The 16,287-nt window shown below is 47.9% G+C and overlaps 1 protein-coding gene across 7 annotated transcripts in view; it reads left to right on the top strand.

Annotated features, from left to right (window-relative positions):
- Positions 1–15,958, top strand: part of LOC105488323 (WD repeat domain 93) — a 52,053-nt gene extending 36,095 nt beyond the window's left edge. For 2 of the 7 annotated variants that reach the window (XM_071100684.1, XM_071100685.1), the window contains exons 9-17: positions 62–233; positions 1,916–1,986; positions 2,568–2,654; positions 4,351–4,470; positions 5,910–6,123; positions 8,413–8,476; positions 10,204–10,360; positions 10,664–10,859; positions 15,367–15,955. In XM_071100684.1, the coding sequence (XP_070956785.1) occupies positions 62–233; positions 1,916–1,986; positions 2,568–2,654; positions 4,351–4,470; positions 5,910–6,123; positions 8,413–8,476; positions 10,204–10,360; positions 10,664–10,859; positions 15,367–15,499 (1,214 nt within the window). In that variant the 3' untranslated portion in view covers positions 15,500–15,955. Of the gene's footprint in view, positions 1–61; positions 234–1,915; positions 1,987–2,567; positions 2,655–4,350; positions 4,471–5,909; positions 6,124–8,412; positions 8,477–10,203; positions 10,361–10,663; positions 10,860–15,366 lie in introns of all 7 variants that reach the window. The other 5 variants (XR_011626158.1, XR_011626159.1, XM_071100686.1 and 2 more) reach the window with 5 other exon arrangements.
- The last annotated feature ends 329 nt before the right edge of the window (positions 15,959–16,287 follow it).

The following is a 16,287-nucleotide window of genomic DNA, read 5'->3' as shown; positions in this document are numbered from 1 at the left end:
GGGGAAAATCAGGAAAGGGGAAGTCAGATGGCTTGACTAATTCTGTATATTTTCAACCTAGGCACCACATTCAAAAGCCCCCTGGAAGTCTTTGCAAAGATCAAAGACTGCTACGGACTGGGCTCCGGGCAGAATCATTTCATCAAGGATAGTCAGTGGGAGCAGCAAGCTGAGATCTTCCAAGCTTCCTACAAGAAGTACCTAGATGGGGAGTGGGAGGAGGAGCCACTCAGGTGAGCCCCCTAATCCCAGGAAAGCCAGGGAACCTCCCCAGGCTTCTGCTGTCTTGGCACATACAGGAATCAACCCAAGGACCTGAATTAATCTGAGATCTAAAAGCTCTTTCTGGGGCCAGGCACAGTGGTTCACACCAGTAATCCCAACACTTTGAGAGGCTGAGGCAGGAGGATCATTTGAGCCCCCGAATCTGAGACCAGCCTGGGCCACATGTCAAGACCTTATCTCTGAAATAAATAAGCTCTTTCTGGTTTGGGAGAATTGTCAGAGAACATCAGCAGATATTTTGAAATGTTGTGTGGAGATTGTTACTATACAGTTAGAACAAAGGTTGATAATATGGAGTTAAAAGAAGAAATAGATATCTATGTAAATGAGAAATATAATTTATTTCAATTTTATATATGACATCTCTTTAAAAAAATTTTTTTTCTGGTTATCTAAAAAACACAGAGGCCAGGCACAGTGGCTCAGGCCTGTAATCCCAGAACTTTGAGAGTCTCAGGCAGACGTATTACCTAAGGCCAGGTGTTTGAGACCAGCCTGGTCAACATGGTGAAACTGTCTCTACTAAAAATATAAAAACTAGCAGGGCATGGTGGCGGGCACCTGTAATTCCAGCTACTCAGGAGGCTGAGGCAGAGAATCACTGGAACCCAGGAGATGGAGGCTGCAGTGAGCCGAGATCACGCCGCTGCACTCCAGCCTGGACAGAGAGACTCCATCTCAAAAAATAATAATAAAAATATAAATAAATAATAAATAACACAGAAGATCCAAAAGACAAATAAAGTCACCACTACTAAAATTCTTCTCCATTTCCTTCCTGTCTTTCTAAATGTAATGTAGCATAGGTGTATAATTATTATAATATATGACTTTCCCATCTTGGTGAGCAGTTAGGTCTCATTAGCTCCAAATTGTGTTGGAGAGCCCCAGTCTTTGAAGTATCGATGAGGAAGCTGGTTTTAGGAATTAGGTTTCTTCATAGCTACTGTGGATCTCAGGAATGTTCTTGTTCTCACACGGGAAGGGAAATCTCTCGTGCTGTCAAGTGGACCTTAAATTTTCTTACTTCAGGACGCAAAGTCCTAAGGCTGCCCTGACAATAGCTCCCTGTTACTGTCTGAAACCATGACAAGATTCAGTGGTGTGCTGGGGCTGGCTCCTATGGCATAGTGAGATAATTAGGGTTTTGCAAGCCAGTTGTTAAACTACCGTTAGTTGTCCATTGTGGGAGCATTTACACCATGAAAATCTGCAAATCCTACAAATTGGGGCCTCTTTTATTTAAGAGACCCAGTTTATCAGTACAACACTGGCTGCATTGCCCCTGGGATAAGAGAACATCTGTGTAGATCACCTAAGTCTGCTCTTTAAGGAGATCTTCCCCAAAACAGAAGTGGCTCTCCAAAAGACAGCTCTCTCTGGCAAGAGCTTTGCACACCACACTGGCCTAGGAGTGATTCCCAGCCCCACCCAACCTGCCCTCACCAGCATCCAAGGTCAGCACATCCCACCAGGACCAGCACCTAGAATGTGATTTGCTTCATGGCCTTTGTACACCTGGGAAGGTCCATTCTAACTATGTATTCTGGTTTTAGGACCAAGACTCTGCCAGCATCTCTCCTTGCCAGGGAGTCTACATGGCTCTGACTCATGTCTCTTTCTTTCCCAGTACAGCCACCTTCTATTTCCTTCTTCCTAGCTGCCTCTTTGCAATGCCAACGGAAGTCAAGGGCCCCACAGGTAATTGAACATGAAGTGGGTGGTTGTCCTAGCAAGGGGTCACCTTGGGGAAACCCCTCAGCAAGCCCTCCCAGAGATGTTCCCCAACAAACCTCGCATGGTAGGAGGGAATGAAGAGGGGAGTTCAGTTGCCAGCTGTAGCCTGCCAGTTTCTGTTTGCATCTGTGGCCCTTGAGCACAGCTTCCCTGATCACAAAGGCTGGCACTGCCTTCAGGGAGTGGTTGCCATAGGAGAAGGCATGAGCCCACATCCACCAGGCTACTTCTGGGTATGAATTTGTCTTGTAGAAGATGTTACTTAAAACACGGAGGGTGTGAATTTTCTAGATGTGAAAGCAGCCAAGGGGGAGTTGAGACTGTCCTCCCTATCCAAGAAGGCAAGCGGGCCCCAGGAACAGCCCTCATGGGGCTGCCCAGTCCCTCTCTCTTGGGAAGCTCACTCTTCTCTTGGGTGCTGCCCATTAAAACAAACTACTTCAGACTTCAAACCAGCTTCCTCTTGCGCAAACACCTTCTGTGCAAACCAAAGGCCACCCCTATTTATTATGTAACACCCATTTTCTCTCTTTTTTTTCCCCCAGGAATGACCTGTGTCCTTGGTATACACTGGACCAGAAGTCACAATTTCTTCCTGTATTCACTAAACCGAACTCTAAAGGATAAAGCTGGTACTCTACTGCTGAGATGGGAGTCACCTAAGCTCAGGACTTGCAGACATGTCCTTCTCCAGCTTAGCTGAGAGCATGTGACTGACATACATCAAGTGTCACTTTAGGGACCAGATCTAGGCAGGCAGTAGGGGGCTTGGTGGGTATAGTGTGACCCCAAGAATCTGTCTCTGAAATGTCATGTTCCTTAAAGACAACAGGTCAATAGGGACAAAGTCTACAGTCAGGTCCACAGGGCTCCTTAAGCAGCTAAGGTAAAAAGAGAGTAGGCTTGGCTGGGCGTGGTGGTGCATGCCTGTAATCCCAGCACTTTGGGAGGCCGAGGCATGTGGATCACCTGAGGTCAGGAGTTCAAGACCAGCCTGGCCAACATGGTGAAATCCCATCTCTACTAAAAATACAAAAATTAGTCGGGTATGGTGGCACGCGCCTGTAGTCTCAGCTACTCAGGAGTTTGAGGCAGGAGAATCACATGAACCCGGGAGGCAGGGGTTGCAGTGAGCCAAGATCGTACCACTGCACTCCAGCCTGGATGACAGAGTGACACTGTCTCAAAAAAAAAATAAAATAAAATAAAGAGAGAGAGAGAGAGTAGGCTTGGAATCAGAAGGTCAGTGCTAATCCTAGCCCAGCTGTCTGCAAACCATGTAGCCTCAGGCCAGTTGCTTCACACCCCAACCAACTTTTCATGTAAAACATAGAACTAATTAATTACACCATTGTTGCCTAGTGCATGAGTTTGTTGAAAATAGCAAAATCCAGAGAGTTTCTCTATGTGAAAGCTCTTTGAAATTGAAAGGCACTAAGGAAATACAGGTTGTTGTTGTTTTACAAATTTATGGAGGTGACCAGGCGTGGTGGTTCATGCCTATAATCCCAGCACTTTGGGAGGCAGAGGCTGGTGGATCTCTTGAGCCCAGGAGTTTGAAACCAGTCTGGGCAACATAGCGAGACCCTGTTTCTACAAAAAATAACCAAGCAAGGCGGCATGAGCCTGTAGTCCCAGCTACTCAGGAAGCTGGGCCAGAAGGATCACTTGAGCCCAGGAGGTTGAGGCTGCAGTGAGCCAAGATCGCACCACTGCACTCCAGGGTGACAGAGTGAGGCCCCGTCTCAAAAAAAAAAAAAAAAAAAAAAAAAAAATTAATGGAAGCAGTTACATGAGCAAGTTTGCTTTGTGAATATTCCTTGAACTTTACTCTTGTTATACCTTATATTACACTTCAAAAGTAACATTAAAAAATTCACAAAGGAGGAGTTTCTTTTCTTCCATCCCTTTCCCAGGCAACCTGGCTTCTAATCTCCTTCTATACTGACTGTATGGCCTTGAGCAAGTCACTTCTCTGCCTCGGTCTCCTCATCTTTAAAAAGAAGATACTAATAGGACCTACTTCATAGAACCCTTGTGAGAATGCAATGAAATTATGTGTGGAAAGTGCCTAACACAGTATCTCGCACCTAGGACATATTCATTAAACATTAGCTGTAGAGGAATAACAGTGTGACATTATCTTATCATCCTAGGCAAGGAGAATAACACTTCATAAAGAGAAGGAAGATGGTGAGTCCAAACAGGTGTTCCTGGTTCCCATTCCCTGAACAGGGAGACCAGTCTGAGTCACAGGTTGTCCAGGTAGAAGTGATGGGTAGGTGCAGAGTCTGGGGGGAACTGGTTGAGTATTGTCCTTCCCCCTAGACCCTGAGGGTGTGTGGCCCTGTGCTGCGCCCATTGCAGTCTCTCAGCTCAGCTGCTCCTCCTCCTACCTGCTGCTGGCCTGCGAGGATGGTGTGCTCACGCTGTGGGACCTGGCCAAAGGTGAGCCCTCCCTGCCTTTCTACCTGATACTCTGGGCAATGAGTCTGGGAGCTCTAGAATTCCCACAGGCCCTGGGGCCTTCTGTTACCTCTGTGTTCTTAAAGTCACCTTGGAGAACTGGTCCTGCTCTCCTCTCATTCATTTATTCAACAAACATTTATTGGACATAATATGTGCTAACGCTTCCCACTGCCAATGTGTTTATTGAGTGACTTCTCTGAGCCTGGCACTGTACTAGGCTCTGAAATATGACCATTGCCTTCATTCTTACACTCCAGTGAAGAATTATGTCTGGCACAGTACAGGTGATCATGGTGACCTCAGCCCTTCTCCTTGCCCCAGCCCCCAAGCTCTAAATAAGTGAGTCTTCTTCCCTGCTATTCCCTCCCATTCCCAGTCAGCAGGAACTCTATTGTATTGGAGTTAAGAGACCTATAAAGCAATCAAAGCGAGACCAGAAGCTATTCTGGATGGGTGGCACTGTGGTGGAGTTCTAGGGTCCTGGGTCCAGCTTTGCAGATACAGAAATCAATGATACTGCTCCCTAAATTCTTCAGCCTCTAGGGAAGCAGCTCCCTCTAACCAGACTTTGTAAAAGGCCATTAATAACTCAGTGGTTTGCCATTTTGCAGTTGGAGATGTATTTTCCTAGAGAGTGGAGGTGGGCCACCTTCACTGGGCAGCCCTCCTGGCAGGTGCAGAGCATTAGAGATAGTACCCTGTTTATTGAGCAGCTTGTGATCAGACCGGGTTGCTGACTGTTCTCAGGGAGGCATCTGTCAAGCTAGCAAATTGCCTTCCTCACTTGGCTATCACTTTCTGAAGAATGCAGTGGTTATTTCAACTTCGGAGGATATTTTCCCCACACACTGCCAAGATAAACACCACTAAAGACCCTCCTTTATTTTATTATTGAACCAACAGCATTATTATAGAAGCAAAAGATATTACAAGGAAAGAAGAATGATGATGATTTCATAAGCCCTTGACCAAAATAGCTTGTTTTCATTTTTTTCTGGATATTAAGTTCTTGTTTGGCTACACACACACACACACACACACACACACACACACACACAGCCTTCTGAAACAGCTATGCCTCCCCCTGCCCATATGCCTTTGCATCCCATGGTCAGCTGTGCCTCAGTCCCTGGCTGGGTTGTAGCTTCCTTCCACTCCAGAGTTGACCCTGCCCTCCTCCATGTTCTTGCTTCTCCCCCTCCCCAATTCTTCTCCAGACACAGCAGCATTCCCCTGCAGGGGGCTTTTCTCTCCCATTGGGCACTGGGTTTACTGGTTTGCTCTCACAGGGTGCTCATTGCTTGATTTTGCCTTCACATCCTACAAGTCCCTCACACACTTGCTGGTCACAGCCCCTGTGCCCATGGCCCCCTCCCCTATCCCCTTTTCTGACCGGCTTGTGTGATTACTTTCTCCAGGATTCCCTCTTGGGATCGCTGCTCTTCCTCAGGGATGTTTCTGCCAAAGCATTCACTTCCTAAAATATTTCTTGGTCCACAAAGGACAGAATATGTATCCTGAAGGTCCAGTGAAATCCCAAATGAAATGTGTGGTGCTGTGCACAGATGCCTCCCTCCATCTGTTGGAGGCTAGTGGGACCCAAGGACCCACCATCAGTGTGCTTGTTGAGAGGTCAGTAGCTTGAGGGCTGCATGGGGTAAATAATCAGCCAGACAGATTATTTTAATTGCTATTTAATAGTAAAATCTGACAGCCTCTCTGACTACAGTCTACCTTTTGTATAGTCATCACTCTCCTGGTGAGTTTCTGAAGATCGCCAATGTCATATATATATTACAATTTTTTCTAACAAAATTGTATGATGGCACATCTGCTATGGTTTGACTATCCCCTCCAAAACTCATGTTAAAACTTAATCCCCATTGTGGCAGTACCGTGAGGCGGGGCCTTTAGGAGCTTATTGGATCATGAAGGCTCTTCCCATATGAACGGGTTAACCCACTCATGCATCAGTGGATTCATAGGTGAATGGATTAATGGGTATCATGGGAGTAGAAATGGTGGCTTTATAAGAAAAGGAAGAGATACCTGAGCTAGAACATGAGCACACTCAACTCCCTCGCCATGTCACACCCTGTGCCATCTCGGGACTCTTTAGAGAGTCCCCACCAGTAAGAAGGCTCTCACCAGCTGTGGATCCTTGACCTTGGACTTCTCAGCCTCCAGAACTGTAAGAAATAAATTCCTTTTCTTTATACATTATCCAGTTTTAGGTATTCTGTTACAAGCAACAGAAAATGGATTAAGACAACATCCTTCCTATCCCATACACCAAGAAGAGGCTCATTTCTCCCACAGTAACCTTCCATCAGTTTCCCCAGGGATCTCTCTCTCTCTTTTAAACATTTTAAAATATTTAATGCATGCAAATGAAACTGTATAATGTGTGTGTGTGCGCACGCATGTGTGTACGTGTGTGTGTGTAATAAAGAGTAGTGAGATCAACTCCCCTGTAGCCGTTGGAAATCGATAATCTCCAGTTCCATTTGGGCTCCCTGTATGGCTCTCCCTCATCAGTCCTTCTTGTTCCACCCCAAACACCTTATTAATTACCTAATGCTAAATAACAAACCACCCCAAAACTTAATGGTTTAAGAAAATAGTCATTGTTTAGTCCTTGAGTCTGTAGGTCAGCAATTTGGGCTGGACTCAGTCCATTTCTTCTACTGGTCTCACCTGGGCTCTCAAATGTGCCTTCAGGCAGCTTGCAGCTCTTCCAAGATGGCTTCACTCACACACCTGGCAGTTGGCAGGTTATTGGCCAGGGCACCTCAGTTTTCCTCATGGTCTCTCCTGCAGACTAGTATAGGCCTCCTCACATGGTAGTCTAAGGGCTCCCAGCAACAGGAGAGGGCAACCCTAGCACACAAACGCTTTTCAAGCTTTTGCTCATGTTACATTTGCTAATGACCCATGGGGCAAAGCACATCCCACGTCCATGCCCACATTCGAGCAGTAGAAAAACAGACTCCATCTTTTGATGAGAGTCACTGCCAAATACAACCAATTGCTTTTCAATCTACCACACCATTTTTCTAAATTCATCATTCCTTTGTTCTCCTTTAAGAATTAACCACATTTAGGCCAGGCACAGTGGGTCACACCTGTAATCCCAGCACTTTGGGAGGCCAAGGTGGGAGGACCACTTAAGCTCAGGAGTTCAAGACCAGCCTGGGTAACATAGTGAGATCCCTTCTCTGTGAAAAGAAAAAAAAAAATTATTAAAAAAAGAAAAAGAATTAGCCACATTTGTATGACTGTATTTCTAGACAGTACATTATTTAGCTTTGCATATTTAGGAAACTTATAAAGGGAACCATATTCTATACATTTTCCAACTTGCCTCCCTCCCTGCCTCCCTGCCTCCCTCCCTCCCTCCCTCCCTCCCTCCCTCCCTCCTTCCCTCCTTCCTTCCTTCCTTCCTTCCTTCCTTCCTTCCTTCCTTCCTTCCTTCCTTCCCTCCTTCCTTCCAGTTTGGTTTGAGACAGGGTTTCCCTCTGTGGCCCAGGCTGGTCTTAGGCTCCTGGGCTCAAAGTGCTTGGCCCCCAGAGTGCTTGGATTACAGGTGTGAGCCACTGCACCCAGCCTCCAACTTGTTTTTCAATGGTATTTATTCTGCATCTTGCTTTGCAACATTGTTCACAAGAGCCATACATGTTGATGCATGTAGCTCCAGTTCTTTTATTTTCATTACTGTATTATATTTCATTGTATAATATACCACAATGACTTAAGCATCCTAATAGATATTTGGATTGTTCCTAATTTTTTGGACTATAACAGCCTCCTCACATATTTCTTGATTTATCTGAATTTCCCCAGGATACATGCCTAGAAGAGGATATCAAAACTTTTAAACTCTTAAAGTAGGAGAATGCCTGTGTGTTTTCTGTCCTATAGGCCTGTAAAGCACCTGGATAAAACCATCTGTGCAGTGGCCCCAGTCCCAGCCTTACCTGGCATGGTAGGTTCCCCATGCCTCTCTGTGAATGCCCCATGCCTCTCATTTGAATGTGTGAATGTGTCTATCTATCCTTTCGAAAATGCTTATTGAAGGCCTGTTACGTGTTAGGCACTGGACTAGCTTTCGGGCTTACAAATAGAGAAAGAACCTGCCTTCATGGAGCACACAGCTCATTTGGGAAGACAGAGAAGTCACCAGACAGCTGCCCTAGAACATGAGAAAGGCTGTAATAGGAATTTTTTAATGGATGCATGGAATAGAGAGAGGGGTCACCTAACTCAACCTGCAGAAGTTGGCAGCAGGGCAGGACAGTGTGTTTTCTGGAGGAGGTGACAGCTGAGCTGAGCCAGAGGAGTTGAGAAGGCAACACCATGGAGGCAAGAGAGCACTATGTGTGTCCCGGGCACTGCAGGAAGTTCCAGCACCTGCCACATGAGATTGCTGTGGAATGTGGAGAGGGAAGAGGCTGGGGTGGGAAGACAGGTGGGCCAGACCGTGGAAGGTCCTGTACACTGGGCAGAACAATACAGATATGTCCCCGTGTGGGATGGCGCTCAAAACAGAGAGATCAGAGAATGGGAACAGCATGTTTAGAGCAGGGATGGAAAGTTGAGAGATCTCAGTTCAGAGATGGACTCCACATTCTGGGCTACCTGTGGCTGTTGCCAAAGGAGAGGGAAGCGTGCACGGTTGATCCTCACTTGCAGAGCTGACTCCCCAGTCCTTACAGGGCCCACTGCAGGCCTGGAGAGAAAGTCTGTGATTCCTGATGTGGCCCTGCAGAGGGTGAGGGGCCTATAGGACCCCCAGGGGAGGCTTCCAGAGAGCCCAGGGCTGAAAATGTAGATTCTATGCTCACCAGCCAGGTACAGTTAGTGAGTGGTGGTTGAAGTGGGGGTACAGCAGGTTCCCCTAGTTAAAGAGAGGGAGTGAATAGAGAAGAGGTTCCCATGGGCACTACCATCACTTACAGGACCTGGAAAATCAGTTCACAAAGTGACCGAGAGGGGCCCCAGGGAAAACTGCATGGGGACAGTCCTGCAAGCAGAGAGGAGAGTCTGAAGAAGGTGAGAGCAGTGTCCTGTGCTGCAGAAAAACCAAGAGCATGGTGGAGACAAGTGGCTGAGGCTGGAGACAGAAGCAGGAGGTCGGGAAGTGGACAGGGTGTGGAGAGACCCTCTTGTGTTGGGGAGGGGAAAGTAGTGTGGCAGCTGGAGGAGGATGTCGGGTCAAAGTGGGCTTTCTAAGGATGGGGAGAGTTTAGTATGTTCACTACAGAGAGGAAAGAGCCCAGGCAGGAGAGAGTCCCCAGCTCGGATCTCAGGCCAGGAGGGGCTGTAAGATTGAGCAAGGTCCCTGAGGCAGTGGGAAGGAAAGGCATTGGGAGCACAGGTAAGAAACTGAATCTTGGCCACATGGAGAGTGAGCTCTTCAGCAGAGATGCAGAGAGCTTGGAAGAGAGGTTGGGGAAAAGGTGGAGAAATGCATCGCCCTGGAGCAGACAGCATGTGGAGGAGGGCCTGTTGGCTGAGGGGGACTGCGGAGGAGTCAGCATACATGTGTGTGCAGGTCCCCAGCAACCCTGGATGGATCCAGAGGCTGGGGCCCAAGAGGTTTTATGTCCAGCTGCTTCTCTCATTCCTTACTGGGGTGACCTCTACACTCGACCTTCCTGTGAGGGACGGTGTCCAGTAGAAGTCCCTACTCACCATCTATTTGCTTCCCAGGTGCTCATCTTTTCCAAGAATGGCTCTGTGTGCCTTATGGACGTGGCCAAGCGTGAAATCATCTGTGCCTTTGCCCCCCCGGGAGCCTTTCCTCTGGAGGTCCCCTGGAAGCCAATGTTTGCCGTGTCTCCAGACCATCCATGTTTCCTGCTCCGAGGTACAGAAAGGGACCAGGGCTGATGCCCACTGACCATTTCCCTGACTTAGTTCTCTCACAGAGAGAGCTCCTCCGATCTCCTTCCCACTCTATGCCCCCTCCATCATAGGCCAAAGTGAACCTCAGCTCAGTCCTCACAGCACACTTCGATAAAATGCCAGGGTCTTCTCTCTGAAGTCACAGCTCAACCCAGATGACCCAGCCTTTATAAGCAGAGAGCAGCCCCCACATGCTCACCTGGACCACAGAGCCCACTGAGAAAGCGATTGCTTCACAGAACATGGTGTTCTTGTCTTGTCACAGGAGACTATTCACATGAAACTGAGTCCACCGACGATGCTGGAATCCAATATTCTGTTTTCTATTTTAATTTTGAGGCCTGCCCACTCCTGGAAAATATCTCAAAAAATTGCACCATTCCTCAAAGGGACTTGGATAACATGGCCTTCCTGCAAGCACTACCATTGGAGAAAAGATGTGAGCGTTTCCTCCAGAAGAGGTAAAGAGCTGTGTCTTCACCCCCTCCCGCATCTGAGGTTGTATCTGGATTGAGGGATAGTGGAGTTTGTTTTATGGTAAATCCTTTCAGCATTGAAATTTCCGCTGGCCGGGCACGGTGGCTGACGCCTTTAATCCCAGCACTTTGGGAGGCTGAGGCAGGCGGATCACCTGAGGTCAGGAGTTCAAGACCAGCCTGGTCAACATGGCGAAACCCTGTCTCTATCAAAAATACAAAAATTAGCCAGGCATGGTGGCACACGCCTGTAATCCCAGCTACTCGGGAGGCAGAGGCAGGAAAATTGCTTGAACCTGGCAGGCAGAGGTTGCAGTGAGCCAAGATCGCACCACTGCACTCCAGCCTAGGCGACAGATCAAGACTCTGTCTCAAAAAAAGAAATTTCCCCTAAGTGAAGGGTTCTACCCCATGATAGTGCATGAGCTGCACTCCACCTCTCATGTGGATTGGTAGAAAAGGAGTCATTAATTCAGGCTGGGAGAAAAGAAGGGCTTCCAGCTGGTGTTTTCTTCCTGTCAAGACCATCTTTTTAACTTTCTCAAGTCCCTCTTAAAAGTATGTTTAGGCCAGGCACAGTGGCTCACACTTGTAATCCCAGCACTTTGGGAGGCTGAGGTGGGCAGATTGCTTGAGCTCAGGAGTTCGAGACCAGCCTGGCCAACGTGGCAAAACCCCATCTCTACAAAAAACACACAAAATTAGCTGGGCGTGGTAGCATATGCCTTTTGTCCCGGCTACTCTGGAGGTTGAGCGCTTGAACCTGGGAGGCGGAGGTTGCAGTGAGCCAAGATCGTGCCTTTGCATTCCAGCCCAGGTGACAGTCAGACCCTGCCTCAAAAAAAAAAAAAAAAAAAAAAAAAGGAACAAAGTATGTTTGGGTTATTAGACACAATCATTAAGATGGGGTTGGCAAACTATATGGGCCATATCCAGTCCACTGCCTGGTTTTGTAAATAAGGTTTTATTTGAACACAGCCATACTCACTTGTTTATGTATTATCTATGGCTACTGTGTGCTACAGCAGGAGTGAAGGCTGTAGAGGAGACAGTGTGACCTATAACGTCTAAATTATTTACATTGTGGGCCTTTACAAAAAATGTCTGCCAACCCATGATCTAAGCCCCCTTTCTTTTACCCATCATTCAGATAAACCGTGATGCATGTGTTTCTCCTCTTCCCCTTCCTCTTCCCACTCTCCCTAATCCTGCAAGCACCATTTTCTTGCCCTCCTTTCTGCTATCAAAGCATAAGGCACAGTACTCAGGCTGTTCTGGAGAAATAGATGTATCTTCTAATCCTTCTCACAACAAATTTCTGGGGATTTGCAAATCCTTGTTGATGATTCCTTTTGTGATCTGACCACACATTTGGGTGGATTGGGGTCATCACTGGAGCCCTGGATCCTCATCCCGGGCCTGCCATTACAGAATTAGGTGGCTCTGGCAGGCTCCTTTCCTTCCAGGGCCTCGATGTCCCTATGTATGTAATGTGACCTCTGAGATTCTGTGATCTCTCCAATCACCATAATGTCCCTTCACGACTGTTTCCCCCTTTCTCTATGTAGACTCTTTACTCAGGGAGGATTGAAGTAGAATGGTTAAGATATGCAGGTCTGGAGCCAAACAGACCTGAGTTTGATTCTGACACTACCACTTACAACGAGCCCTTGGGCGAGTTACTTAGCCTGTCAGAGGCTGTTTCCTCATTCAGTCAAAAAACACATATTGTGCACCTGTGAGATGCCAGGCTGTGTTCTGACCATTTTAATGATGGCTGATTTTTTGGGCTTGAGGTATTAATGGGATGATACACGGAAAGTACCAGGCACAGAGTGGTTGCTCAGTAAATGGTAGGTATGACCATGATGATGGCTCCCTGCTAATCCAAGTTCATGCCTGGGAAAATTCTAAACATCACCATTAGGTGGCACCATAGCTCCTCTCTGCTTCCCAGCTCATACCTGCACTTAACAGGGGCGTTCAAGTCCTTCCTGCGTTGTAGTTTGGGTCGATGGGAGGCTCTGGATACCTCCTGGAGGGAAATGTGCCTATTCGTCAGGAGACGAATATGGTCTCATGAGTCTCTAGGGAGAGAGAGAGACAATGAAGAAGGTGACGGTTGACATTGGCCCTCTCTAAGAATGTTCAGCTATTCTTCACAGGGAGGGTTTTTTTGTTTTTTGTTTTTTTGAGACGGAGTTTCGCTCTTGGCGCCCAGGCTGGAGTGCAGTGGCGCAATCTGGGCTCACTGCAACCTCTGCCTCCTGGGTTCAAGCGATTCTCCTGCCTCAGTCTCCCGAGTAGCTGGGATTACAGGCATGCGCTACCACACCCGGCTAATCTTTTTATTTTTAGTAGAGATGGGGTTTCACCATGCTGGCCAGGCTGATCTTGAACTCTTGACCTCAGGTTATCTGCCTGCCTCAGCCTCCCAAAATGGTGGGATTACAGACGTGAGCCACCATGCCTGGCCTGATTTTATTTAAAAGCAGCAAATGTATAAATTACTTTTTTTAAAAGTGTTAAATTGGCCGGGCGCGGTGGCTCACTCCTGTAATCCCAGCACTTTGGGAGGCTAAGGCGGGCAGATCACCTGAGGTCAGGCGTTCGAGACCAGCCTGGCCAAAATGGTGAAACCCCGTCCCTACCAAAAGTATAAAAATTAACCGGGCGTGGTGGCAGGCACCTATAATCCCAACTACTCAGGAGGCTGAGGTAGGAGAACTGCTTGAACTAGGTAGGTAGAGGTTGCAGTAAGCCAAGATCGTGCCATTGCACTCCAGCCTGGGCAACAAAACGATACTCTGTCTCAAAAAAAAAAAAAAAAAAAAATGTCAAATATTCTATTCTCTTTCAATAAGTAAAAGGGATTTATTTTATTTTTGTTTTATCTATTTTTTGAGACAGGGTCATCCAGGCTGGAGTGCAGTGGTCCAATCACAGCTCATTGCAGCCTTGACTTCCTGGGCTCAGGCAATCCTCCTGCCTCAGGAGCAACTGGGACCAAAGGCATGCGCCACCACACCCAGCTAATTTTTTTATTATTTGTAGAAACAGGGTCTCCCTATGTTGTCCAGGCTGGTCTTGAACTCCTAGGCTCAAGTGACCCTCCCACCTTGGCCTTACAAAGTTCTGGGACTATCGATGTGAGCCACCATTCTCAGCCTAAAAGAAACCATTTTAGATACAGGGAATTCTACTTAGATTGGCAGAGTTAAGGTCAAAAATACAAAGTACACATTGCTACTTTATCTTCAGCCCTTTCCTTTAAGAGGCAAATGAACACAAAATACGGTGCATCTTGCTTGGTTCTGAGACAGTGAAGGAATTTCTCCAGTGTTAAATATATTCATATAACCAGTTATATAAATCTAAATATAAAACCTATCTCCAATACTTTTTCTTTTTCTTTTTTTTTTTTTTTTGAGATGGAGTCTCACTCTGTTGCCAGGCTGGAGTGCAGTGGCACAATCTCGGCTCACTGCAACCTCTGCCTCCCAGGTTCACGCAATTCTCCTGCCTCAGCCTCCTGAGCAGCTGGGACTACAGGCACATGCCACCATGCCCAGCTAATTTTTGTATTTTTTAGTAGAGACGGGGTTTCACCATGTTGGCCAGGATGGTCTCGATCTCTTGACCTTGTGATCCACCCGCCTTGGCCTCCCAAAGTGCTGGGATTACAGGCGTGAGCCACCGCGCCTGACCTCCAATACATTTTTAAGATAGCATTCACTATCTTTGTAAAAAGTTGAACATTACCAGCCAGGTGCTGTGGCTCACGCCTGTAATCCCAGCAGTTTGGGAGACTGAGGTGGAGGATCACTTGAGGCCAGGAGTTCAAGATTAGCCTGAGCAACACAGTGAGACCCCATCTCTACATCTACATCTATAAATAAATACATTAATTAAATTAATTAATTAAAATCTTATCTCCACATAGATGTCCCACATGCAGAGCCTCAAAACAAATCAAAGCTATGGTCATTGTCTTTCCCCCCCAGAGTACTCCTCTTCCTGTTTGCCTAAGCATTTTAACGTCATTCAGCTGCACCCCCTTCCCCACCACAACCCCACCAACAGCCCCCTCCACCCTGCTAAGCATCACAAAAAGTGTCTTTTTGTGACTGGCGTATTTCACTCAACGTAATGTCCTCAAGAGTCATCCATGGTGGAGCACGTGTCAGAACGTCTTCCTTTTCAGTCTGAATGTTCCGTTGTGTGTAATCCCACAGCTTGTCTGCAAATAGCCTTTTAGTTCCTCAGTTCGCCATCCTGTCTACCCACATGCACCTCACAGGTTAGAATGCTAGACCCTCATTCCTCCAGGAAAGGCTTTCTGAGCACCTGCTGTGTACCAGGCCGAGTCCTGAGGACACAGAGGTGATGCAGGAGTGTCCTCTTAGAGTTTCTCAGAGGAGCAGAGGGTAGTGGAGCTCTGCCCTGGGGGCTCGGGAGCTGGGGAAGTGAGGGGAGATTCCTCTCATCACAGTTGTGTGGTCCTCAGCTATCAGAAGCTGGAGAAGAACCCAGAGAAAGAGCAGGCCCCAGAGAAGGAGCAGGAGCCCTGGGCCCGGCTTCAGAGGTACTCCTTGTTGCTCCAGAGACAGAGCTTCAAGAAGTGAGGCTGCCACCGCCCTGGCTCTCTGAAAAGGAGGTGTCAGCCACTAGGCAGCCGTTCCCAGGATGCTGAGGCCAAGAGAAATGTGACAGAGCCAGAGCTCCACAGGCCTGCACTCGGAGTCTGGGGCCTCTGCAGAGCCAGCAAGGGGAAAAGTATAATCTGGGGGACCTTCAACCACTAAGCCTCTTGTCAGAGCCTCAGGCAGGCAGATGTGTCACCCAAATAAACAGTGATATTGTCTCCAGACTCTCACGTTGCTGTGGTATATAACCCATCATTCCCACCGAGTCCAAACCCCAGCAGAGCCCAGATGATGGTTTCAACCAGAGTCCTTGGCCTGGTGAGGACCACTCACCTCCTAGGCCCTGGAGAGCCACTGTCCTCAGATGAGCAAGACGCCCCGCCCACCAGCAACAGTGAGGCCCCCTGTTCTCCCCACCCACTTCTCCCTCCCCCGGCTGGCTCACACCTTTATAGAATAGTTTGGAGGAGCTAGGCTCAGGGTGGTGGCATAAGGGCCTGAGGTCACACAGGTATGAGAGGCAGAGTGGGAGGGAGAGGCGGCAGGCAGGAGCTGGGCCACTGCTGCCCCGGCCTGCTGGCCTGGGAACGCTAGAGGCGGCTGGGCAGAGAGACGCCTTGCTCTTCTCTAGAAACTGTCCTCCCAGAAATACCAGATGGAGGGGTCCCCAGCAGCCCAAGGGATCCGTGAGGACACTGTGTGGAACCTTGGAGGCTGAGGGGGATCAAGTGTCCCAGCCTGGTCCTAGGCCTGCTTGGTCTCTTGGG

This window comes from Macaca nemestrina, chromosome 7, assembly GCF_043159975.1.
Source record: "Macaca nemestrina isolate mMacNem1 chromosome 7, mMacNem.hap1, whole genome shotgun sequence".
Classification (NCBI taxonomy): domain Eukaryota; kingdom Metazoa; phylum Chordata; class Mammalia; order Primates; family Cercopithecidae; genus Macaca; species Macaca nemestrina.
Note: the sequence above shows the minus strand (reverse complement) of the source record. Positions and strands in the feature narration are given on the sequence as shown.